The 27,340-nt window shown below is 43.7% G+C and overlaps 1 protein-coding gene across 1 annotated transcript in view; it reads right to left on the bottom strand.

The window, feature by feature from the left end:
• LOC311129463 (striated muscle preferentially expressed protein kinase-like) overlaps positions 1–27,340 on the bottom strand; it is a gene marked incomplete at both ends in the record, with an annotated part of 180,847 nt that overhangs the window by 16,454 nt on the left and 137,053 nt on the right. Inside the window, 3 exon segments of the mRNA XM_084161756.1 lie at positions 35–112; positions 6,862–6,919; positions 7,213–7,413. Coding sequence (XP_084017882.1) covers positions 35–112; positions 6,862–6,919; positions 7,213–7,413 — 337 coding nt within the window.

Raw genomic sequence — 27,340 nt, 5'->3', positions numbered from 1 at the left:
AGAATACCTTTCTTTTAAGTCAAGACGTGTTTACCTTTATATCCAGATGAACAATATTTTGATGGTGAAGGTAGTCCACACCCTCCAGCAACTGTCTCATACAGGAGCGGATCTGCAGGTGTACCAAGCATAGGTATTTGTTACAGTCATTACTGTATGTTACATTTTGTAAAGATATTATGGGAGACACAAATTCTTATACAATAAGAGACACAGGGTGGTTTGGTCATATCAAGTTTTACACAAGGTCACATTTACTCCTGTAAAAGTGTGTGGATTTACTTGGTTTCTTTGTATCTGCTCAGAGAATAATTCTAGGGGCCAGGTTGGTTGCTACAGGCAAGAGTTCAAGGATCTTACAATAGAGGTCACTGTTTCTCATGACCCCATAATGAAGTGCCTTCCCAAAAAAACATATTCTGGCAAACAGTTGTGGCAAATCTTTGGGTAATTTGTTGCTTGCTCATATTTTCACAGGCAAATACATTTTGTGGCAAACTGTTGCAGCAAATTTGTCGTGACTTGTGAACTTCTGGCAAACAATTCTGGGAAACCTGTGGCAAACATTCTACTGTTTGCTGCATATTTGCTGCAAACCCATTATGAATATGTAATGTTTATTAACAACATTGAAATGGCGTATATACACAACCAAATTGCATATAACTTTAAATGAACTTGCTGCTCACAGAAAAAACGAAACATACTAAATGTACTAAATATACAAAACAATATGTATTCAATGTCTTAATAGAGAAAAATAAATCCAATATAACTTGAAATCATCAGCATGCTAATGAAAAAAAGAGCAAAGACTGAATATTTCCCTTATAAATTGTTTTAATCCTCTTATGTAGCTACAACATTTACATGAGATACATTTTTAAACTATATGGATGTTGACCTTAGGATGTTTAAAAGGGCAACTACTGCATTTTCATGAGCCAAGTGATAACTGAGCAATGAGCTTTCAACCAATGGATGTTTAAAAGATAATTAACAAAATTGAAATAATTGAAAAAACTAAAACAAAATCAAACCCAGTTCAGAACTATTGGCTTTTTGAGTGAACTTTGGAGCTGGCGGCCCTGTGGAAGTCCTTTGTCCAAAGCTTGTTGAATGCATGCGCTGAAACAATCAGAAAACACAAAACAAAACAACATTAGGATACTGAAAACAATTACTGAATCTTAAAAAGGTAGGCTTTGGAAAAACGGGGTCAGCTGTTACAAAGTTGCCTTGATGTTGCTATGCTTCTCACTAAAACTGGCATTATCTATATTTTTCAGCAATTAAACAATGTTTCTGCCTTGTATAAATGCTATATAAACAAATGACTTAACTAGAATAAACTGGGACTTAGGCCTACTAAATCTACCTTTAAATGTGTGGCCAACTGTTCCTAGAGAGCCAGAGTATAAAAGATTTGCACAATTGATTCAAACTAATCAACTAATTATGATATTCAACCTAGACCGTTGTCTACTATTTGTCTCTTCTTCCTGACTCAGGTGTATAAGGCTTGGGTGGAAGAAAAGTAACATAAAATTGAGTTGTGCCTAATATTGCAATTAGGCATTAATTGTTCCAAAATTAATTATTGTTAACTTACATCTCAAAGTCATGCATGCAAGAATCCAAGATGGCATAGCAGTGCGGTCGTGTATTATGTTGTGTCCTCGTGTAAATAGCCTGTTTATTTTATTTTTATTTTTTATTTTTTCGTATATATTTCTCTATCTCACTTTCCATCCTTAACTAAATATACTTTCCTGCAACCCGCCTCACCCAATGTGGAACGGATTCTATTATTTCTTCATACCTTTTATCAAGAACCCATGGCTGAAACTAGCCAGCTAACTAGCTACTTGCTATTAGCTACTGCTATTAGCCACCGTTAGCGGTCTTCACCACTGTCCGTGGCCTGCACTACCTACCAGCCAGCTCTAGCCTGGACAATTATCGGCCAGTCTGCACAGCGTGCTATCGACCCAGAGCATTTCGGATTTTCTGCCGGAATCACTGAATCACTGGACCTTAACACCGGATCATCACAACTAGCTAGCTGCAACCGAATGGATGTTGTTGTTGGCTAATCACCACTAATCACCACTTGTCCCAAAGCTAGCACCAGTTAGCCTTGAGCTAGCCTCGAGCCAGGCCCATCTCCCGGCTATCCACCTCTCTGTCAACCGGACGGGACCTCCTAGTTTCGACACGGAGCCCCGCCGATCCATCACGACTGGCTTGCCGACGTAATCGTCTGATGTGGTTTCAACAGGCTTCCAATTGCAACGACCATGAAGATCCATCTTCTAGCACTGGCCCACTAGCACGCGCAATCAACAGCCATGCCTCCTGCTCGCCTGTGCTGTAGCAGCCTACGAACTGCTCCCGGACTTACCTATTGCTGTTCCCTGGACCTTATGATGCCCGCAGGACTGTTCCTTTACACGGTACCCCATCCTGTTTATCTGTTTAGCCTCAGCCCAAACTTTCGTTGCCATTACCAGTTGTTGTCTTAGCCCTCTCGAATAACACCTGTGATTGCGTTATGCCTCTCTCCCATGTCAATATGCCTAGCCTATTGCTGTTTGGGTTAGTTGTTATTGTACTATTTCACTGTAAAGCTACCAGTCCCGCTCAACCTGCCTCAGATAGCTGTTGTCCCACACCCCATACACGCGGAGACCGGCTCAATCGTTACCTCCAGTGATGCTATCTCTTTCATCGTTACCCAATGCTTAGGTGTACCTCCACTGTACTCATATCCTTCCATATCCTTGTCTGTACTTAATGCCCTGAATCTATTCTACAACGCCCGGAAATCTTCCCTGTTTATTCTCTGTACCCAACGCACTAGAAGACCAGTTCTTAAAGCCTTTAGCCGTATACTTATTCTATTCCTCCTCTGTTCCTCTGGTGATGTAGAGGTTAACCCAGGCCCTGTAGCCCCCAGTATCACTCCTACTCCCCAGGCGCTATCATTTGTTGACTTCTGTAACCGTAAAAGCCTTGGTTACTTGCATGTTAACATCAGAAGCCTCCTCCCCAAGTTTGAGTTATTCACTGTGTTAGCACACTCTGCCAACCCTGATGTTCTAGCAGTGTCTGAATCCTGGCTTAGAAAGGCCACCAAAAATTCAGACATTTCCATCCCGAACTACAACATTTTCCATCTAGATAGAACTGCCAAAGGGGGCGGAGTTGCAATCTACTGTAGAGATAGCCTGCAGAGCTCTATCATACTATCCAGGTCTGTGCCCAAACAGTTTGAGCTTCTACTTCTAAAAATCCACTTTTCCAGAAATAAGTCTCTCACTGTTGCCGCTTGCTACAGACCCCCCTCAGCCCCCAGTTGTGCCCTGGACACCATTTGTGAGTTGCTTGCTCCCCATATATCCTCAGAGTTCGTACTGCTTGGTAACCTAAACTGGGATATGCTTAACCCCCCGGCCGTCCTACAATCTAAACTAGATGCCCTCAATCTCACACAAATTATCAAGGAACCTACCAGGTAAAACCCTAAATCCGTAAACATGGGCACCCTCATAGATATCATCCTGACTAATTTACCCTCTAAATACACCTCCGCTGTCTTCAACCAGGATCTCAGCGATCACTGCCTCATTGCCTGCGTCCGTAATGGGTCCGTGGTCAAACGACCACACCTCATCACTGTCAAACGCTCCCTAAAACACTTCAGCAAGCAGTCCTTTCTAATTGACCTGGCCCGGGTATCCTGGATGGATATTGACCTCATTCCGTCAGTAGAGGATGCCTGGATGTTCTTCAAAAGTGATTTCCTCTCCATCTTAAATAAGCATGCCCCATTCAAAAAATTCAGAACTAAGAACAGATAAAGCCCCTGGTTCACCCCAGACTTGACTGCCCTTGACCAGCACAAAAACATCCTGTGGCGTACTGCATTAGCATCGAACAGCCCCCGCGATATGCAACTTTTCAGGGAAGTCAGGAACCAATATACAAAAATCAGTTAGGAAAGCAAAGGCTAGCTTTTTCAAACAGAAATTTGCATCCTGTAGCACTAACGCTAACTAAAAGACTTCTCAACAGCTTCTACCCCCAAGCCATAAGACTCCTGAACAGCTAATCATGGCTACCCGGACTATTTGCACTGCCCCCCCACCCCATCCTTTTTACGCTGCTGCTACTCTGTTAAGTATTTATGCATAGTCACTTTAACTCTACCCACATGTACATATTACCTCAACTACCTCAACTAGCCGGTGCCCCCGCACATTGACTCTGCAACAGGACCCCCCTGTATATATAGCCTCCCTACTGTCACTTTATTTTACTGTATATATAGCCTCCCTACTGTCACTTTATTTTACTTCTGCTATTTTTTTTCTCAACACTTTTTTTGTTGTTGTTTTATTCTTACTTTTTTTGTTTAAATAAATGCACTGTTGGTTAAGGGCTGTAAGTAAGCATTTCACTGTAATGTCTGCACCTGTTGTATTCGGCGCATGTGACCAATAAAATTTGATTTGATTTGATAACTCCAAAAAGTTTTGGGACACTGTAAAGTCCATGGAAAATAAAAGCACCTCCTCCCAGCTACCCACTGCACTGAGGTTAGGAAACACTGTCACCACCGATAAATGTACGATAATCGAGAATTTCAATAAGCACTTTGCTTTCTTATTGGCAGACTAAATAGCCTTGGTTTCTCAACTGACTGCCTCGCCTGGTTAACCAACTACTTCTCAGATAGAGTTCAATGTGTCAAATCGGAGGGCCTGTTGTCTGGACCTCTGGCAGTCTCTATGGGGGTGCCACAGGGTTCAATTCTCGGGCCGACTCTATTCTCTGTGTATATCAATGATGTCGCTCTTGCTGCTGGTGACTCTCAGATCCACCTCTACGCAGACGACACCATTTTGTATACATCTGGCCCTTCATTGGACACTGTGTTAACAAACCTCCAAGCGAGCTTCAATGCCATACAACATTCCTTCTGTGGCCTCCAACTGCTCTTAAACGCTAGTAAAACTAAATGCATGCTCTTCAATCGAACGCTGCTTGCACCCGCCCGCCTGACTAGAATCACTACTCTCGGCGGGTCTGACTTAGAATATGTGGACAACTACAAATACCTAGGTGTCTGGTTAGACCGTAAACTCTCCTTCCAGACTCACATTAAGCATCTCCAATCCAAAGTTAAATCTAAAATTGGCTTTCTGTTTTACAACAAAGCCTCCTTCACTCATGCTGCTAAACATGCCCTCGTAAAACTGACTATCCTACCGATCCTCGACTTCGGCGATGTCATTTACAAAATAGCTTCCAACACTCAACTCAGCAAATTGGATGTAGTCTATCACAGTGCCATCAATTTTGTCACCAAAGCCCCATATACTACCCACCATTGTGACCTGTACGCTCTCGTTGGCTGGCCCTCACTACATATTCGTCGCCAAAACCATTGCTCCAGGTCATCTATAAATCACTTCTAGGCAAATCCCTGCCTTATCTTAGCTCATTGGTCACCATAGCAACACCCACCCGTAGTATGCGCTCCAGCAGGTATATCTCATTGGTCATCCCCAAAGCCAACACCTCCTTTGGCCGCCATTCCTTCCAGTTCTCTGCTGCAAATGACTGGGTCAAACTACAAAAATCTCTGAAGCTGGAGACACTTATCTCCCTCATTAACTTTAAGCATCAGTTGTCAGAGCAGCTTACCGAACTTGTTCTCAACTGGCTTACCTGGTTAAATAAAGGTGAAATAAAAAATAAAAATACAAAAGAAGCCTTGACCTGCTGCACACATATTTTTCTGTCCTCAGTTTGATTGAAGACCTCAATCTGTATTTTTGCCTTGTAACGTATTGCTTCTAGAAAGAAAAAGGTAAGGGACAACACATGATCAAGATGTGCTAGCTACTTGTTTAAAGCAATGAAATATTTAATTGTTACAAAGAATGAATGTATGGGCTACATTTATGAGAATAATACATGCATTTACTTGAAGACGACAGTCATTTATCACTCAAAAAAGTGTTATGAGTGAGTACACCACAAACATCTTTCCAGGGTGTTGATGCATCCTCTTCCCAATGCCGTGTCTTCCAACACCACAGTTAAGGGAAGGGTCTCCATCTGCAAAAGTGATTTTTTGATTGATGTCAAGTCAGCTCATATTGTTGCAACCTTTGCTAGCTGTGCCAGCTAACAAAGACAGAAACAATCTTATTCACCAAAAAATCATTAGTTTGCTAGCTAGCTATCACATAAATTGTGCAAAAATATGATTGCTAACCTTTGCTAGCTAGCTGAGCACTAGCTAGTGGTGCTGACAGATTGAAACTGATGTAGCAACACAATGTGTTTCACTCTATTCCATAAAGCATGTCATTGCTAACCAGGCATCAATTAGCTAACACCATTTTTAAGTTTACTAGGAAATGTAATTAATAAGTTAGATACTTACCAGATAACTTTGGTAGATAGCTAGCTGGATAACTTGGTTTCCATTTTCTAAGTGATTTTTCTTCTCCCCCTGACTGGTTGTTAACAGTTACTGGTCTTGGAACTCATGTGTTAACCAGAAAAGGCTTCTGGTAAACTGTTTGCCACAGGTTTGCCACAGGTTTGCCACAGATTCAAATATAATTATGAAATAATTATTTACTAGAATAAAACCTCTGGCAAAATGTTTGCCACAAGTTTTCTGCAGATTCACCATTAGTGACAAACATTTGCAAACTTCTAGCAACATTTTGTGGCACACTATTTAGTTTGCAGCAAATTTGCCACAAACTTGCAGGAAGTTTGCTGCAACAAATTCTTTTTTGTAAGGGGTGTCCTCCAAGCACACAGTAACCAACTCACGTCTGACTCCATTACTGTAGATTTCTTTGTAAACCTCTCCAGCAGCTCCTCATTGCATCTTGACGCATTGATCAAGGATAAATACATTTCTGACACTATAAATACTTCATAATTATGATATGAGATGAATGAGGGACAAAAATAGTCCAACATAGGAACTTTATGCTTATTACTGTCACCATGTGTGTGTGCGCGCGTGCCTGCGTGTGTGTGAAAGCAAGTGCGTATGTGTATGCGTGTGTCTACCAAAAGAAAGACTATTATAGCTGCCAATTTACCCAATTTTTAAGTCAAATGGTATACTTAATCTGTGTGACAGGCACCAGTCAGTATGAACTCCCAAAAGGATACATCTCTGTGACAATGATGACTGCGTTCTTCTTCTCAAAGGCATCATGGAAATACAGGACTCTCTCGTGGTCCAGCCCAGACTGCAGGTTCATCTCTCTCAGGGCAGAGGCCTTCCTCTTGGCTCGGGCAGAGATGAACTTGGCAGCATACTCCATTTTACCCACCTTCTGCGTCACTCGTTTCACATAGGAGAAAGCCCCTCTAAAAAAAAAAAAAGAAAGATTGATTGGGAGGTAACACTTTACAATCACTTTCATGATTAAGCAATAACAAACCATTTGTAAATCTTGAATAAATACATATTTCATCATTTATAAACATGAATAAATATTTTGAACATTTATAAGGATATAGTTTGTTGGTTCATGGTTTTACAATAAGAATAGATAACATGAGACAGATCATGACAGTTTATCTGATGTTCTTTTGAATGCTGATTACAAGAAATTATCTGTTTACAGAAAGTTATCTAATATGTATGTTATTAGTGGGACTTGAAATAACAAACGTCCCACTCTAAATCTTTGTCATAATTCTAATTATTATTAATAGAACTTGCGACAGCAAATGTCCCAGTCTAAATCTTTGTCATACCTATTATTAATGTGGCTTGCGAAAGCAGCCATACTTTAAATAATGTACCACTTATTTCTGACTTGTATTATTAATGTGCCTTGCAAAGCAAGACTCCACACGTTAAATCTTAGACATACTTCTTCTTCTTCTTCTTCTTCTTATTATTATTATTATTATTATTAATGGGGCTTGCAAATGTAGATATTCCATTAAAAATCTGCAGTTTCCAGCTACAATAGCCATTTACAACATTAACAATGTCTACACTGTATTTCTGATCAATTTGATGTTATTTTAATGGACAAACAAATTGCTTTTCTTTTGAAAAAAATGAAATTTCTAAGTGACCCCAAACTCCAAGCATACTGCTGTGTAAACTCACCTCGGTCACCAGAGCAAATAAACTTTGTCTTGAATACAAGCCATATCTACTTATTTGCTATACTGACAGACTAATCTACTGTTTATTAAAACGTTTACTTGCCAACAAATTAAGTTTAAATGATAAACCAACTCCCTGCGTCATTTGTTTTAGCAGGAATACTTACGCTAGTTCATCCAAATACATTTCATGAATATCACAATTAATTGATCAAGAACTTGAAGTCTGATGCAGCTGGAATCATTTAGTCACTTGTCAGTACACTTATAAAAAATATTATATAAAACACCATTACATACATATGTACAACAGCTAGCAACATCTATAGCACAATGCAGTTGTGAGCATACTAGGCATTCTATGTTATACTACAACATCAGTCTAACTGAATATTGATGTTGTGTTGGTTGAATGTTCCAGGCAGGATCCAGAATGTTCTTCAGCTGGTGAACCTTTTGTGTTGGGTAAAGGCATTTGGTTTAGCAGGTTTTGGCAATCTTGGCAGGGATGTTGGGTTTGGGGGGCTGTGACTCTGGCTCCTTGTAGACAACCGTCTGGTCCTTTCTGCATCTACAGCCATGTGGTAAAGCCTCTTGTACACTTTCTTCACTACCCACTGCTTCGACCTCTTGCAGAAGATTTGTTTGTACTGCAAGTCTCCTGGAAAGACATGAAGACTGATCATGAGGATGTATAACCATACAATAAACCATGTTAATCTGTAAACAAAAATAGAATACAGTAGACTGGTATGTGTTTTGTTACAGAGTCAATAATGGGGGATTGAGATGGGCTGTTAGCAAAGATGTTAAAAGTTTGAGGGGGGCTTGACTTGTAGTCAGTCTAATTGTGTATTACTGTGTATGAGCACCTACAGTTGTGCTGTTGAGTAGACAAGCACTGCCAGCAATAGATTGAATAGGCTAGAAGAGTATACTAACAGCCCCTCTCCCTCATGCTAAAGAACTGACTGCAAGGGTGTGAAAAGTTTGAAGAGCACTTGTCTTGTAAACAGTTTAATGTTGGTGATTTTTTATTAATTTTTTCATGTCAATATATCATGCATACTAACCTTCACAAACAATATCCACCTCCAACAGACACCAGTCAGTCACCCAAACCATCCCCTCCTTACTAATACCTCCTTTTCTCCAATTTAGACATCAAGCCTTGCATAAACAATCAACTAAGCCTCCATAATACAGAGAAAATTATAGTAGAAGTTGTAGCCTATGTGTAAACACACCAACTATGACAACAAGACACGGACCATGTTTATGCCTAGCTCCAGTATATTTATTTGCTCATCATGGAGTCATGAAAATATTTAGTAGATATTTAGTTTGACTTACTAGTTCCTGGTGCTGAGCTTGATGTTGATGCCTCTGCAGATGTTGATGGGATTGGACTAGCTAACGTAACTTAACGAAGCTAATGTTAGCTTGCAAAGTTACAAATTACATCGCCAGATAGCAGCTGGCTAATTACATTGATATGCTTTGGAATGTCTAGCCAGCGTATTATGAAAGCTAGCTAGATTTTGGTTTAGATAAACAAATGTAGTTTGCTAGCTAGCTAGTTAGTTAGCTAGGTAACGTTAACTACCTTACCTCAACTTGTCCTCTTTTCTGCTGCGCTGATGTTGACTGATCAGATGCCTTCCTCTTTGAAGTGAAGGGGAATATCGATGGAATAGCATCACTTTTCAACGTTACTGTTTATTATCTATCCTATTGTCTACTCACTTTATCCCTACCTATATGTACATATCTACCTCAATTACATCGTACCCCTGCATATCGACTCGGTACTGGTACCTCGTGTATATATCCAGGTTATCTTTACTTTATCTTTTTTTCTCTGCATTGTTGGGAAGGGCCTGTAAGTAAGCATTTCACTGTTATTCTACACCTGTTGTTTACAAAGCATGTGACAAATACAATTTGATTTGCTCAGCAATATTGCCCAAAATAATTGCCAGTGTATCATGGCCTAGCCTGGGGCTAAGAATGATGCACTGTTAAAAGGCCTATTGTGATCTTTGACACAAATCAGCTACTTTGACCACTTTCCCAACAACTTAGACAAGAAAATCAGAACATAATTATCTTCTACCAATCAAAAGTGACAGCTTTTTTAGTAACTGCATTAACAACTTTTCATTTCAACTTTTTGAAACAACTGCCGTTTTGACCACTTGTCCAAGAAGTTAGACAACAACGTAAAGGGTATGAAATCTGAGTCTACTTCTCTGCTATTCAAATCTGAAATCAGAAAATAAATATATTCTACTGATCAAACGATACAGCTGTTTTTGTAACCACATCAACTACATTTTATCAACATTTTTAAAGGGATACTTCAGGGTTTTGGCAATCTACTTCCCCTGGAGTCAGATGAACTTGTGGATACCATTTTTATGTCTCAGCGTCCAGTATGAAGGAAGTTAGAGGTAGTTTCGCAAGCAAATGCTAACTAGCGTTAGCACAATGACTTGCTAGCTGTTACCATAGATGTCCACTCATTGTGCTAACACTAGTTAGCAATTGCGCTAAAGCTAATTAGCAACTTCAAACTGCAGAGACATAAAAAATAGTATCGACGAGTTCATCTGACTCTGGGGAAGTAGACAAAATCCCGAAGTATCTCTTTAAAAACAACTGACATATTTACCACTTTCCCAACAACTTAGACAAAACCTTTAAGTGTATTAAATCTTAGTCTACTTCTCTGCTTTTCAAATCTAAAATCAGAACATTTCTTCCACTACCACTAAAATACTTTTAAGAGCTAAATCAAGTCCCATAATTTTACTTTGTGTAAAATCACCATCTAGTTGTTATTATTATTATTCTTTAGCACGCTACTCCTTTTACACCATTTAAGCTAGAAATGCCATTCAAACTTTCAAACTAAGTTGCTTGTATAATACCTTTTGATACTTTCATACTTTTTAAACTATTAAACTTTTTGTCCATTTTGTCCTCCGTCCACTTTCATGGGATTTCCTCAGCATTCTAAAGGGCCCATTTGTGACATTATGACTCCCAACATTCTATTCAATTCACTGTAGGGGTGTGAACGTTTAACCTTTTGACACGTACCATCAAACGAGTGTGATCATTCTACAGTGGTCCCTGCAATGTTCGCTCAAACTGGTGTGATTAGAACACTTCATTAGAACGTCTAGTTACGATTGACACAACAGTCAGAGTTTGAGCTGGCCACACTGTTTTTTCACAGAAACATTTTTCACAAACACAGTCTTTACAGATGTACAGTATGTCCTCAATGTGAGCAGTTTGTTTTTGGATGCAGATGTTCAGACGTTCACAGAAGTAGCAACAGCATAACACAATTCTCATTGAAATCTGAAAATGTAGGCTGTTAGTCCTAGCGCCTACTGAGGAAAGAGTGAGGTAACACAAGCGGTCATATTTAGCTCACTCTCGGCTAACATTTTACATTTACATTTTAGTCATTTGGCAGACGCTCTTATCCAGAGCAACTTACAGTTAGTGAGTGCATACATAATTTTTTTATTTTTTCATACTGGCCCCCCGTGGGAATTGAACCCACAACCCTGGCGTTGCAAACGCCATGCTCTACCAACTGAGCTACATCCCTGCCGGCCATTCCCTCCCCTACCCTGGACGACGCTGGGCCAATTGTGCACCGCCCCATGGAAACCATAATATGAATTAGCTAATAGCAATTACTATTTACAATTTATCACATCATGGGTGAGCTCACCAGTGATCAAAATAATTAGTAAAACACTTTATAAAAGTCTAAAGTAATCTGGCTCGAGTTTGTGCGCACCGCCATGTTTGTTTTTCCATGTAAGACGAGGTGACAAGATGAGTTGGGTCTGTTTGCTGTATGCATGTTGAAGGGGCTGTGTCATCTGGGGAGTTACATAGGACAAGATAGGTCACTCCCACCATTCACTTCCAGAAGTTTAGCAGAAAGACAAGTGAATCATCTCTTTACCTCATTTTGTTATAACATCTTTGGTCTGACAGACGTTTACGTGACACCCAGAATGTATTGCTATGATGACAATGACAACAAACATGGCTGGCAATTACCTTATCATTAGCTCATTATAGTCAGTACAACCTTCAAATAAGTTATTTTACACACATCATATGAGTACATTACAATGTACGTAAGAATTGGAATGCATGATTTGTCTCCAGTACTTGAAAACATGTGATTAAAACAGTAAATAAAGAAATACATTTTCTGATAGTGATTAATTGATACAAGTGGAGCGTGGGGAGTACCATAGGCTAAAGCACTATTGAGCACATCTGCAGCAATTACTGACTGACTGATTGACTTGGCAGTTGGCTTGCCATGATACTATGACTTTAGGGGTCAGGGGTGGGAATGAAGTTTTTGTTGTTCAACCACTAAATGAATATTGAAATTGTCATTGTCTTTTCTTGCTGTTTTTTCCTCCGGTAAAACTGTAAAGGCGTGTAAGTTCAAACAGTATGTTGCTAGCATAGTTCTAGTTATGATGTTGGCAAATTATGTTCAATACTGTTTGTCACTGTCTGTGGTTTCTGAAAGTACAGATTAAAGAGGAATGATTAGTAATTATACTGAACAAAAATATAAACGCACATTTTACTGAGTTACAGTTCATATAAGGAAATCAGTTAATTGAAATAAATAAATTAGGCTCTACTGTATGGATTTCAAAAGACATGGGAATAAAGATATGCATCTGTTGGACACAGATACCTTTAAAAAAAAGGTAGGGGCCTGGATCAGAAAACCAGTCAGTATCTGGTGTGACCACCATTTGCCTCATGCAGAGCGACACATCTCCTTCACATAGAGTTGATCAGGCTGTTGATTGTGGCCTGTGGAATGTTGACCCAGTCCTCTTCAATGGCTGAGCAAAGTTGCTGGATATTGGCGGGAACTGGAACACGCTGTCGTATACGTCGATCCAGAGCATCCCAAACATGCTCAATGGGTGTCTGGTGAGTATGCAGGCCATGGAAGAACTGGGACTTGAAGTTTCCAGGAATTGTGTACAGATCCTTCAAATTACCATTGATAAAATGCAATTGTGTTTGTTTTCCATGGCTTATGCCTGCCCATACCGTTACCCTACCACCACCATGAGGCACTCTGTTCACAACATTGACATCAGCAAACCGCTCGCCCACACGACGCCATACAGGTGGTCTGCAGTTGTGAGGCCCGTTGGACATACTGCCAAATTATCTAAAATGACGTTGGAGGCAGCTTATGGTAGAGAAATTAACATTAAATTATATGGCAACAGCTCTGGTGGACATTCCTGCAGTCAGCATGCCAATTGCACGAGCCCTCAAAACTTGGAACATCTGTGGCATTGTGTTGTGTGACAAAACTGCACATTTTAGAGTGGCCTTTTATTGTCCCGAGCACAAGGTGCACCTGTGTAAAGAGCATGCTGTTTAATCAGGTTCTGGATATGCCGCCCGTCAGGTCGATGGATTATCTTGGCAAAGGAGAAATGCTCACTAACAGAGATGTAAAGAAATTTGTGTACAAAATTTGAGATAAATAATATTTTTGTGCATATCGAACATTTCTGGGCTCTTATATTTCAGCTCATGAAATATAGGACCAACACTTTCCATGTTGTGTTTATATTTTTGTTCAGTGTAGATTACAATATCAGGATATAGCAATAAAACAATGAAGTAACATAATAACACTGCTATAAGAATAATAAGTTGCATCGACAACATGACTGTATGACAAAAAATGACACAAATGAATACACATGGCAATGGACATGATGAGGGAAACTTCCAAAGGATACAACACAAGCTAATACTGCTTTGACGCCATTAGTGTCACGCCCTGGCTCTGGGGACTCTTTAATGTTGAGCCCGGGTGTTAGTTTCTATGTTTTGTGTTTCTATGTTGGCCGGGGTGGTTCTCAATCAGAGGCAACGTGAATCAGCTGTTGCTTGTTGTCTCTGATTGGGAACCATACTTAGGTAATTGTCCGCCTGTCTGGTGTTGTCAGTTTGGTTTTCCTTGATCGGATTATTCGTGTTACGCATGGTTTGCGTGTTCGTTTTACCTCCTGTGTCGAGGTCTTTATTTTTTGTATTGAGTGTTTGTTTTTCAGTCCAGTAAAGACGTTTTGACTGAGCCTCTGTGTCCTGCGCCTGACTCCCACCACACATCGACATCAGCCTTTGACAGAAGATACCACCTTGACTGGGTCAAGCAGCGTCAAGTGGAGAGAGGTTGGACTTGGGAGCAGAGGATGGAGAGTCTGGCGAGAGCCATGGAGGCCATAGCCATGGGGGAGAGACAAGCCCAATACATTTTTAGGGGGGGGCTCACACCGTGGACGACGGGGCTGCTGGAGGCAGATAAGGGGTGAGTTTGTGGACAAGGAGAGAAGGCCACCGGGTTACGGGAGCCATTTGTGATTAGAGGGAAGGAAAGTGTAGAGGCACGGCGAGAGGTACTGAAGTGTGTTGCCAGTCCGGTCCGGCCCGTTCCTGATCCCCGTATAGGGCCAGTGGTGTGTGTTCCCAGTGCGGTCCGGCCTGTTCCTGTCCCTCGCACCAAGCCTGTGATGCACGTCGCCAGCCCGGCCCGGCCTGTTCCTGCCCCTCGCACCAAGCCCATGGTGCGCGTCGCCAGCCCGGCCCGGCCTGTTCCTGCCCCTCGCACCAAGCCCATGGTGCGCGTCGCCAGCCCGGCCCGGCCTGTTCCTGCCCCTCGCACCAAGGCTATGGTGCGCGTCGCCAGCCCGGCTCGGCCTGTTCCTGCTCCCCGCACCAAGTCAATGGTGCGCGTCGCCAGCTCGGCCCGGCCTGTTCCTGCTCCCCGCACCAAGCCAGTGGTGCGCATCGTCAGCCCGGTCCGGCCCATTCCTGCTCCCCGCACCAAGCCAGTGGTGCGCTTCGTCAGCCCGGTCCGGCCCATTCCTGCTCCCCGCACCAAGCCTATGGTGCGCGTCGCCAGCCCGGCCCGGCCTGTTCCTGCTCCCCGCACCAAGCCTATGGTGCGCGTCGCCAGCCCGGCCCGGCCTGTTCCTGCTCCCCGCACCAAGCCTGTGGTGCGTGTCGTCAGCCCGGTCCGGCCTGTTCCTGCTCCCCGCACCAAGCCAATGGTGCGCGTCGTCAGCCCGGTCCGGCCCGTCCCTGCTTCCCGCACCAAGCCTATGGTGCGCGTCGTCAGTCCGGTACAGCCCGTGCCCGTTTCACAGGTGCCTGGTCAGGTACCGGTCAGCTGCTCCACACCGGAGCCTAAGCAATCCGCTCCACCGATGTCCAGTCCAGCTCCAGCCAGCGGGGCCAGACCAGACCAGGGGCACTATGGAGCGGTTGTTAGAGGGTGGGGGTCACGCCCGGAGCCGGATCCGCCGCCGAGGTGGAATGCCCACCCGGTCCCTCCCCTGTGGTGTTTGGTTGGCGCGGTCGCAGTCCGCGCCTTTGGGGGGGGGGTAGTGTCACGCCCTGGCTCTGGGGACTCTTTAATGTTGAGCCAGGGTGTTAGTTTCTATGTTTTGTGTTTCTATGTTGGCCGGGGTGGTTCTCAATCAGAGGCAACGTGATTCAGCTGTTGCTTGTTGTCTCTGATTGGGAACCATACTTAGGTAGTCGTTTGGCATTTGTGTGGTGTGGTATCTTGTTCCGTGTAAGGTTTGTGTTTGGTAACATTGGACTTCACGTATCGTTTGTTGTTTTTGTTCGTGTGTGGTACATCTAATAAATTATGTACGCATATCACGCTGCGCCTTGGCCCGCTTCATTAAATGACGATCGTGACAATTAGCATTGTTTTACAGAACTAATAGAAGAATGTACTTAAGCACCAGTGAGTATAACACCATAATGGTTATGAAATTAGTACCTTGTGTGCGTGGTAATAAAGGAATGCATACAGTATACATCAGGCTATGCTCCATACATACTTATGGTATGCTACAGTAGAAATTTCATAACACGATATACAGAAACTGTATTAAGATTCATTAAATAAGGCACTAATTTGATAGGAACGCTCACATGTACAAAGTAATTATTAGTAAGGAAAACAACAATGAAGCCAATACCGGCGCCAGCTGGTAAATGTGCCAGGGGAAAAAGTTTGGGATGGTTCTGTTCTGATTGGAGATGCTGAAATGTCTGCATACTTGACCTGGGAAAACCCTGGGGGAGTGCTTGGTCTCTCATTTAAGAAAAAAGTTGTCCGGCTCATCTCATCCTCACCTTACATTAGCATAGCATGCCTCAAACGTAAATTGTCTTCCACAGTGAAATGGGTTACTTCTATGTGAATTAATGAGGAGGCAGAACGCACCTCATCTCAAACTGTCATTTGAAAATAATTTGAACAGTGAGCGCATTCTGACATCACGCACATAAAAAACTCACGCTGGCTGGGGGGACTGTTAGAGATACTATATTTGTAACTCACGTGTAAGAAGGTTACATTTTGAACTGATTCCAGCGGCTGACCCAAAACATCGCCGGCGGAGGAGAGGCACTCGGAGCGGCCTGCTGGTTCGACTTAGGAGGCGCGCACACCACTCACTGCTTCCAAGTATACTACTCGCTAATGTTCAGTCTCTGGTTAACAAGATCGACGAGCTCCAGGCAAGGATTTCTTTCCAAAGAGACATCAAGGCCTGTAACATACTTTGTTTCACGGAAACATGGCTCTCTGGGGATATTCTGTCGAAATCGGTCCAGCCAGATGGGTTCTCAGTTCATCGCGCAGACAGGAATAAATATCTCTCTGGGAAGCAGAAGGGCGGAGGTGTGTGTTTCATGATTAACGACTCATGGTGTAATTGTAGTAACATACAGGAACTCAAGTCCTTCTGTTCACCCGACCTAGAAAGCCTCACAATCAAATGCCGACCGTATTATCTGCCAAGAGAATTTTCTTCGGTTATAGTCACGGCCGTGTATATCCCCCCTCAAGCCGATACCACGACGGCCCTCAAAGAACTTCACTGGACTTTATGCAAACTGGAAACCACATATCCTGAGGCTGAATTTATTGTAGCCGGGGATTTTAACAAAGCAAATTTGAGGACTAGGCTGCCGAAGTTCTATCAACATATAGACTGTTGTACTCGCGCTGCTAAATCCTCGACCATTGCTATTCGAACTTCCGGGATGGTTATAAGGCCCTCCCCCGCCGTTCTTTCGGCAAATCTGACCACGACTCCATTTTGCTCCTCCCTTCCTATAGGCAGAAACTCAAACAGGAAGTAGCCGTGCTAAGGACTATTCAATGCTGGTCTGACCAATCGGAATCCACACTTCAAGATTGTTTTGATCACGCGGACTGGGATATGTTCCGGGTAGCTTGCGAAAATAATTTAGACAAATACACTGAAACAGTTTATCAGGAAGTGTATAGGTGATGTTGTGCCAACTGTGACTATTAAAACCTACCCTAACCAGAAACCGTGGATAGATGGCAGGATTCGTGCAAAACTGAAAGTGCGAACCACCGCATTTAACCATGGCAAGGTGACTGGGAATATGGCAGAATACAAACAGTGTAGCTACTCATTCCGCAATTAAACTGGCAAAACATCAGTATAGAGACAAAGTGGAGTCACAATTCAACGGCTCAGACACAATATGTACGTGGCAGGGTCTGCAGACAATCACGGACTACAAAAGGAAAACCAGCCACGTTGCCGACACCGAGGCTGAAGAAAATTGTCTTGGCACCTAAAACCCTCACAAACTTTTACAGATGCACAATTGAAAGTCCTGTCGGGCTGTATCACCGCCTGGTACGGCAACTGCACCGCCCGCAACCGCAGGGCTCTCCAGAGGGTGGTGCGGTCTGCCGAACGCATTACCGGGGGCAAACTACTCGCCCTCCAAGACACCTAGAGCACCCGATGTCACAGGAAGGCCAAAAAGATCATCAAGGACATCAACCACCCGAGCCACTGCCTGTTCACCCCGCTATCATCCAGAAGGCGAGGTCAGTACAGGTGCATTAAAGCTGGGACAGAGAGAATGAAAAACAGCTTCTATCTCAAGGCCATCAGACTGTTAAATAGCCATCACTAGCACAGAGGCTGCTGCTGCCTATTGAAATCACTGGCCACTTTAAGAAATGGAACACTAGTCACATACATACATACATACAGTGAGGGAAAAAAGTATTTGATCCCCTGCTGATTTTGTACGTTTGCCCACTGACAAAGAAATGATCAGTCTATAATTTTAACGGTAGGTTTATCTGAACAGTGAGAGACAGAATAACAACAACAAAATCCAGAAAAACGCATGTCAAAAATGTTATAAATTGATTAGCATTTTAATGAGGGAAATAAGTATTTGACCCCCTCTCAATCAGAAAGATTTCTGGCTCCCAGGTGTCTTTTATACAGGTAACGAGCTGAGATTAGGAGCACACTCTTAAAGGGAGTGCTCCTAATCCCAGTTTGTTACCTGTATAAAAGACACCTGTCCACAGAAGCAATCAATAAATCAGATTCCAAACTCTCCACCATGGCCAAGACCAAAGAGCTCTCTAAGGATGTCAGGGACAAGATTGTAGACCTACACAAGGCTGGAATGGGCTACAAGACCATCGCCAAACAGCTTGGTGAGAAGGTGACAACAGTTGGTGCGATTATTCGCAAATGGAAGAAACACAAAAGAACTGTCAATCTCCCTCGGCCTGGGGCTCCATGCGAGATCTCACCTCGTGGAGTTGCAATGATCATCAGAACGGTGAGGAATCAGCCCAGAACTACATGGGAGGATCTTGTCAATGATCTCAAGGCAGCTGGGACCATAGTCACCAAGAAAACCATTGGTAACACACTATGCCGTGAAGGACTGAAATCCTGCAGCGCACGCAAGTTCCCACTGCTCAAGAAAGCACATATACAGGGCCATCTGAAGTTTGCCAATGAACATCTGAATGATTCAGAGGAGAACTGGGTGAAAGTGTTGTGGTCAGATGAGACCAAAATCGAGCTCTTTGGCATCAACTCAACTCGCCGTGTTTGGAGGAGGAGGAATGCTGCCTATGACCCCAAGAACACCATCTCCACCGTCATTTTTTACATTTACATTTTAGTCATTTAGCAGACGCTCTTATCCAGAGCGACTTACAGGAGCAATTAGGGTTAAGTGCCTTGCTCAAGGGCACATTTACGTCATTTAGCAGACGCTCTTATCCAGAGCGACTTACGAATTGGTGCATTCACCCTATAGCCAGTGGGATAACCACTTTCCAAAATATTACCGTCAAACATGGAGGTGGAAACATTATGCTTTGGGTGTGTTTTTCTGCTAAGGGGACAGGACAACTTCACCGCATCAAAGGGACGATGGACGGGGCCATGTACCGTCAAATCTTGGGTGAGAACCTCCTTCCCTCAGCCAGGGCATTGAAAATGGGTCGTGGATGGGTCTTCCAGCATGACATTGACCCAAAACCTACGGCCAATGCAACAAAGGAGTGGCTCAAGAAGAAGCACATTAAGGTCCTGGAGTGGCCTAGCCAGTCTCCAGACCTTAATCCCATAGAAAATCTGTGGAGGGAGCTGAAGGTTCGAGTTGCCAAACGTCAGCCTCGAAACCTGAATGACTTGGAGAAGATCTGCAAAGAGGAGTGGAACAAAATCCCTCCTGAGATGTGTGCAAACCTGGTGGCCAACTACAAGAAATGTCTGACCTCTGTGATTGCCAACAAGGGTTTTGCCACCAAGTACTAAGTCATGTTTTGCAGAGGGGTCAAATACTTATTTCCCTCATTAAAATGCAAGTCAATTCATAACATTTTGGACATGCGTTTTTCTGAATTTTGTTGTTGTTATTCTGTCTCTCACTGTTCAAATAAACCTACCATTAAAATTATTGACTGATCATGTCTTTGTCAGTGGGCAAACGTACAAAATCAGCAGGGGATCAAATACTTTTTTCCCTCACTGTATATATTGTATTCTATAATATTCTACTGTATCTTAATCCATGCCGCTCTGTCATTGCTTGTCCATATATGTATATATTCTTAAATTCCATTCCTTACTAGATTTGTGTGTATTGGGTATCTGTTTTGAAATTGTTAGATATTACTTGTTAGATATTTCTGCACTGTTGGAGCTAGAAGCACAATCATTTCGCTACACCCGCAATAACATCTGCTAAACACGTGTATGTGACAAATACAATTTGATTTGATTTGTTTAAACGTAATTGGCATCGTTAATGTTAAGAAAAAATCCCTAACCTGAAAAACTGTTTTTTCTTCACAAAATGTAAATCCCTGTGCAGTTATGACAAAATTACCGCTAACAGGTCCCGATCATCATCATAAAAGGCAAAAATGTAAATTAAACAAATACCTAACACAACAATGCTGTAATGTTAGTAGGAGGTTTAAGGGGAAACATTTCTAATTATTTGCCAGGGATATAAAGTGCTCTGCACGTCATAATCGTTAACAGTTGGAAAAATGTGAGACAGGGAAGCAACAGCACCGAAGTCCTGTATGGCAATACTTCGAGAAGTTAAATGCAAACTTTGTGAGCTGGAATTGAGCTACAGTGGCAGTACAGGTGCAATGATTAACCATCCGAAAGGGAGGCAACGTGACCATGAGACCCAAGTTGTGCTGGCAGCAGCGCAGGCCCCCAACAGACATTAGACAGGCTCTTCACACAAACAAGTGTGATAAGGGACAGAGTGAGAAAATGACAGTGCTGATTACAGAAATGAATGCAGTTGATGTGCAGCCATTGTAAATGGTAGAGGATGTCGGCTTCAAATAATATCAAATCGTATTGGTCACATACACATATTTAGCAGATGTTATTGTGGGTGTAGCGAAATGCTTGTGTTTAATAAAAAATTAAGAAATATATAAATATTAGAACGAGCAATGTTGGAGTGGCATAGACTAAAATACAGTAGAATACAATACAGTATATACATATGAGATGAGTAAAGCAAAAATATGTAAACATTATTAAAGTGACTAGTGTTTCATTATCAATGTGGCCAGTGATTTCAAGTCAATGTACAGTGAGGGATTTTGTACGTTTGCCCACTGACAATGAAATGATCAGTCTATAATTTTAATGGTAGGTTTATTTGAACAGTGAGAGACAGAATAACAACAAAAAAATCCAGAAAAACGGATGTCAAAAATTTTATTAATTGATTTGCATTTTAATGAGGGAAATAAGTATTTGACCCCTCTGCAAAACATGACTTAGTACTTGGTGGCAAAACCCTTGTTGGCAATCACAGAGGTCAGATGTTTCTTGTAGTTGGCCACCAGGTTTGTACACATCTCAGGAGGGATTTTGTTCCACTCCTCTTTGCAGATCTTCTCCAAGTCATTAAGGTTTCGAGCCTGACGTTTGGCAACTCGAACATTCAGCTCCCTCCACAGATTTTCTATGGGAATTAAGGTCTGGAGACTGGCTAGGCCACTCCAGGACCTTAATGTGCTTCTTCTTGAGCCACTCCTTTGTTGCCTTTGCCGTGTGTTTTGGGTCATTCTCATGCTGGAATACCCATCTACGACCCATTTTCAATGCCCTGGCTGAGGGAAGGAGGTTCTCACCCAAGATTTGACGGTACATGGCCCTGTCCATCATCCCTTTGATGCGGTGAAGTTGTGCTGTCCCCTTAGCAGAAAAACACCCCCAAAGCATAATGTTTCCACCTCCATGTTTGACGGTGGGGATGGTGTTCTTGGGGTCATAGGCAGCATTCCTCCTCCTCCAAACACGGCGAGTTGAGTTGATGCCAAAGAGCTCGATTTTGGTCTCATCTGACCACAACACTTTCACCCAGTTCTCCTCTGAATCATTCGGATGTTCATTGGCAAACTTCAGATGGCCCAGTATATGAGCTTTCTTGAGCAGGGGGACCTTGCGGGCGCTGCAGGATTTCAGTCCTTCACGGCGTAGTGTGTTACCAATTGTTTTCTTGGTGACTATGGTCCCAGCTGCCTTGAGATCATTGACAAGATCCTCCCGTGTAGTTCTGGGCTGATTCCTCACCGTTCTCATGATCATTGCAACTCCACGAGGTGAGATCTTGCATGGAGCCCCAAGCCGAGGGAGATTGACAGTTCTTTTGTGTTTCTTCCATTTGCGAATAATCACACCAACTGTTGTCACCTTCTCACCAAGCTGCTTAACGATGGTCTTATAGCCCATTCCAACCTTGTGTAGGTCTACAATCTTGTCCCTGACATCCTTGGAAAGCTCTTTGGTCTTGGCCATGGTGGAGAGTTTGGAATCTGATTGATTGATTGCTTCTGTGGACAGGTGTCTTTTATACAGGTAACACGCTGAGATTAGCAGCACTCCCTTTAAGAGTGTGCTCCTAATCTCAGCTCGTTACATATATAAAATACACCTGGGAGCCAGAAATCTTTCTGATTGAGAGGGGGTCAAATACTTATTTCCCTCATTAAAATGCAAATCAATTTATAACATTGTTGACATGCGTTTTTCAGATTTTTGTTGTTGTTATTCTGTCTCTCACTGTTCAAATAAACCTTCCATTAAAATTATAGACTGATCATTTCTTTGTCAGTGGGCAAACGTACAAAATCAGCAGGGGATCAAATACTTTTTTCCTTCACTGTATATAGGGCAGCAGCCTCTAAGGTGCAGGGTTGCGTAACCGGGTGGAAGCCGTACCAGGCGGTTATACAGCCCGACAGGATGCACTCAATTGTGCATCTGTAAAAGTTTGTGAGAGTTTTAGGTGCCAGCCAAATTTCTTCAGTTCCTGAGGTTGAAGAGGCGCTGTTGCGCCTTCTTCACCACACTGTCTGTGTGGAGGGACCATTTCAGATCGTCAGTGATGTGTATGCCGAGGAACTAGAAGATTTCCACCTTCTCCACTGCGGTCCCGTCGATGTGGATAGGGGCGTGCTCCCTCTGCTGTTTCCTGAAGTCCACGATCAGCTCCTTTGTTTTGTTGACGTTGAGTGAGAGGTTATTTTCCTGGCACCACTCTCCCAAGGCCCTCACCTCCTCCCTGTAGGCTGTCTCGTCATTGTTGGTAATCAGGCCTACTACTATTGTGTCGTCTGCAAACTTGATGATTGAGTTGGAGGAGTGCGTGGCCACGCAGTCATGGGTGAACAGGGAGTACAGGAGGAGGCTGAGCACACACCCTTGTGGGGCCCCTGTGTTGAGGATCATTGAAGTGGAGGTGTTGTTTCCTACCTTCACCACCTGGGTGCGGCCCGTCAGGAAGTCCATGACCCAGTTGCACAGGGCGGGGTTCAGACCCAGGGCCCCGAGCATAATGATGAGCTTGGAGGGTACTATGGTGTGGAATGCTGAGCTATAGTCAATTAACAGCATTCTTACATATGTATTCCTCTTGTCCAGATGGGATAGGGCAGTGTGCAGTGCGATGGTGATTGCGTCGTCTGTGGATCTAATGGGGCGGTAAGCAAATTGAAGTGGGTCTTGGGTGTCAGGTAAGGTATAGGTGATATGATCCTTAACTAGCCTCTCAAAGCACTTCATGATGACAGAAGTGAGTGCTACAGGGCGATAGTCATTTAGTTCAGTTACCTTTGCTTTCTTTGGTACAGGAACAATAATGGACACCTTGCCATGGTTAAATGCGGTGGTTCGCGCTTTCAGTTTTGCGCGAACACTGCCATCTATCCATGGTTTCTGGTTTGGGTAGGGTATAATAGTCACAGTGGGTACAACATCTCCTATACACTTCCTGATGAACTCGGTCACCGTATCCGTGTATTCGTCAATGTTATTCTCAGAGGCTACCCAGAACATATCCCAGTCAGCGTGATCAAACCAATTTTGAAGCATGGATTCCGATTGGTCAGACCAGCGTTGAATAGACCTTAGCACGGGTACTTCCTGTTTGCCGAAGGGAGGGCGGGGGGGGGCATTTTGAAAAGTTGAGTAGCGGTGGTACAATGTTTTCCCAGAGCGAGTACTACAGTCAATGTGTTAGTAGAACTTCGGTAGCGTTTTCCTCAAATTTGCTTTGTTAAAATCCCCAGCTACAATAAATGTGGCCTCAGGATATTGTCACGCCCTGGCTCTGGGGACTCTAGTATGTTGAGCCAGGGTGTGAGTTTTCATGTGTGTTGGTTCTAGTTGGTGTATATCTATGTTGGCCAGGGTGGCTCCCAATCAGAGACGGCTGTAGCTCGTTGTCTCTGATTGGGAGTCATACTTAGGTAGCCGTTAGGCATTCATTCATTGTGGTTTCTTGTTCGTGTTGGTTTGTGTTTGACCATTGACTGTCACGTCATCGTTTTGTTGTTTTGATCGTGTGATCATTAATTAAATAAATATGTTCGCATTCAACGCTGCGCCTTGGTCCTCCTCTCTCACCGACGATCGTGACAGAAGAAACCACCAAGACTGGACCAAGCAGCGTGTCCAGGAGCCATCGCCAGGGAGATCTCTAGCAGATCTCCTTCGCCTCCTCGACTGGGTCAAGCCGGGTGAGGAAGAGAAGGGCTTGACATGGAAGCAGATGGGCGAAAGGCTGGCGAGGGACATGGAGACCTGGTCCACGGGTAGGAGAGACGGCCAGAAAATTTTTAGGGGGGGGCTAACGCCGTGGACGACGGGCCAGCAGGAGACCACGGCAGAGCGGCCCAGCGGGTTGGCAGAGGAGGCCGCAAGGTTACGGGGGCCACTGGTCGAAGAGGGGATGGAAGGTGTAGAGGCACGGCGAGAGGTACTGGGGTGTGTTACCAGTCCGGTCCGGCCCATTCCAGATCCCTGCGTAGGACCAGTGGTGTGTGTCCCCAGTACGGTCCGGCCTGTTCCTGCTCCCCGCACCAAGTCAGTGGTGCGCTTCGTCAGCCCGGCTCGGCCAGTTCCTGCTCCCCGCACCAAGTCAGTGGTGCGCTTCGTCAGCCCGGCTCGGCCCGTTCCTGCTCCCCGCACCAAGTCAGTGGTGCGCTTCGTCAGCCCGGCTCGGCCCGTTCCTGCTCCCCGCACCAAGTCAGTGGTGCGTTTCGTCAGCCCGGTTCGTCCCGCTCCTGCTCCCCGCACCAAGTCAGGGGTGCGTTTCGTCAGCCCGGCTCGGGCCATGCCTGCTCCCCACACCAAGCCAGTGGTGTGCGTCGTCAGTCCGGCACAGCCCGTGCCTGTTCCACTGGTGCCTGGTTCAGCACGGGTCAGCTGCTTCACGCCGGAGCTAGAGCAATCCGCTCCACCAGTGTGCAGTCCAGCTCCGGTCAGCAGGGACAGACCGGACCAGGGGTACTTTGGGGGGTTAGAGAGCGAGTGGGGATAATGCCCGGAGCCGGATCCGCCGCCAAGGCGGAGTGCCCACCCGGTCCCTCCCCTGTGGTATTTGGTTGGCGCGGTCGGAGTCCGCGCCTTTAGGGGGGGGGGTACTGTCACGCCCTGGCTCTGGGAACTCTAGTATGTTGAGCCAGGGTGTGAGTTTTCATGTGTGTTGGTTCTAGTTGGTGTATATCTATGTTGGCCAGGGTGGCTCCCAATCAGAGACGGCTGTAGCTCGTTGTCTCTGATTGGGAGTCATACTTAGGTAGCCGTTAGGCATTCATTCATTGTGGTTTCTTGTTCGTGTTGGTTTGTGTTTGACCATTGACTGTCACGTCATCGTTTTGTTGTTTTGATCGTGTGATCATTAATTAAATAAATATGTTCGCATTCAACGCTGCGCCTTGGTCCTCCTCTGTTCCCGACGAGCGTGACAGATATGTGGTTTCCAGTGTGCATAAAGTCCAGTGTAGTTCTTTGAGGGCCGTCGTGGTATCTGTTTGAGGGGGAATATACAGTGTCTTGCGAAAGTATTCACCCCCCTTGGCATTTTTCCTATTTTGTTGCCTTACAACCTGGAATTAAAATTGATTTTTTGGGGGTTTGTATCATTTCATTTACACAACATGCCTACCACTTTGAAGATGCAAAACAGAAAACTTGAGCGTGCATAACTTTTCACCCCCCCAATGTCAATACTTTGTAGAGCCACCTTTTGCAGCAATTACAGCTGCAAGTCTCTTGGGGTATGCATGCAGAACTTTTCCGTTATTTATTTTTTCGATTTTTTTTAAACATTTCACTTCACCAATTTGGACTATTTTGTGTATGTCCATTACATGAAATCCAAATAAAAATCCATTTAAATTACAGGTTGTAATGCAACAAAATAGGAAAAAACGCCAAGGGGGATGAATACTTTTACAAGGCACTGTATGTTCATTGGTGGCATGTCCCTGTTGGCTAACGTTAACTCACAGATAGAACAATGAGCCAGATATTTCACAGGATGTATAAATGTAAAGCAACCGGTTGGCGTTTCCACTCACTACCAAATATGGCGATGAGAGGAAGCCCAGTGGCCAGCAGTGGGAGAAGATGGAGCGAAATGGATTTTGGGTGACATTCTGCTAATTTTCTCATCGATGAAAGATTTTATCTCCATACAGTTGTCTGTTTCCAAAACTAGAATCAGTAACAAACAGAGTGGACTGCATTTTGTAGACTTTACCCTTTGCCAATGTTTCCAAAAATAGCGTTATTTAGAAGGAGCGCAAGGGCGAATTGAGTTATTATACACGCGCACTTCACTGAGTAGGCATTCCTTAATAGAAATATGCAAATAAATGCTAGAACGCGCCAATAGGATCTCACTAGCTCGTGCTTCGCTCTGACCACCTCCTTGCTTGATCTGCCCACTATAATTAATTTGGTCCTATTGGAAACAACAGGCTATGGTCTATCTTGGCTTAGTTATAAACATTTGCAAACATTTGCCAGGCAGTTCCATTAGCTAGCTAGCTAGTATATTATTGACTAACGTTATAGTTTGTCGAGGATGTGATCATGCTTTTGTAATATCACATAGCTAGTTTTGTTTTAACATTAAGCTAACGTTATAGCATGGAATCTGCTGCGCCATCAAATGCTCTCATTTGAGCTAGCTAGCTAGTCACCTATTTCATCACCTATTTAGCTGCCGCCTGACATAGCTAGCTAACTAATTGAATAGATTATTATAATGTAGATTGAAATTTCATGAGGGGCTCATTCCCATCAAGGAGGTGACCTTTGCTTGCCTCAATGACAACATGAAGGAGCCCTTTGGAGTTTGGATAGGTGGAGGAGATCTTCACCAGCACCAGGGGGGCTAAGGACACTGTCAA

The sequence above is a fragment of the Coregonus lavaretus genome (genome assembly GCF_964263955.1).
Source record: "Coregonus lavaretus genome assembly, chromosome: 5".
NCBI lineage: Eukaryota > Metazoa > Chordata > Actinopteri > Salmoniformes > Salmonidae > Coregonus > Coregonus lavaretus.
The sequence above is the reverse complement of the archived record's forward strand: the minus strand, read 5'-3'. Positions and strand labels throughout refer to the sequence as shown.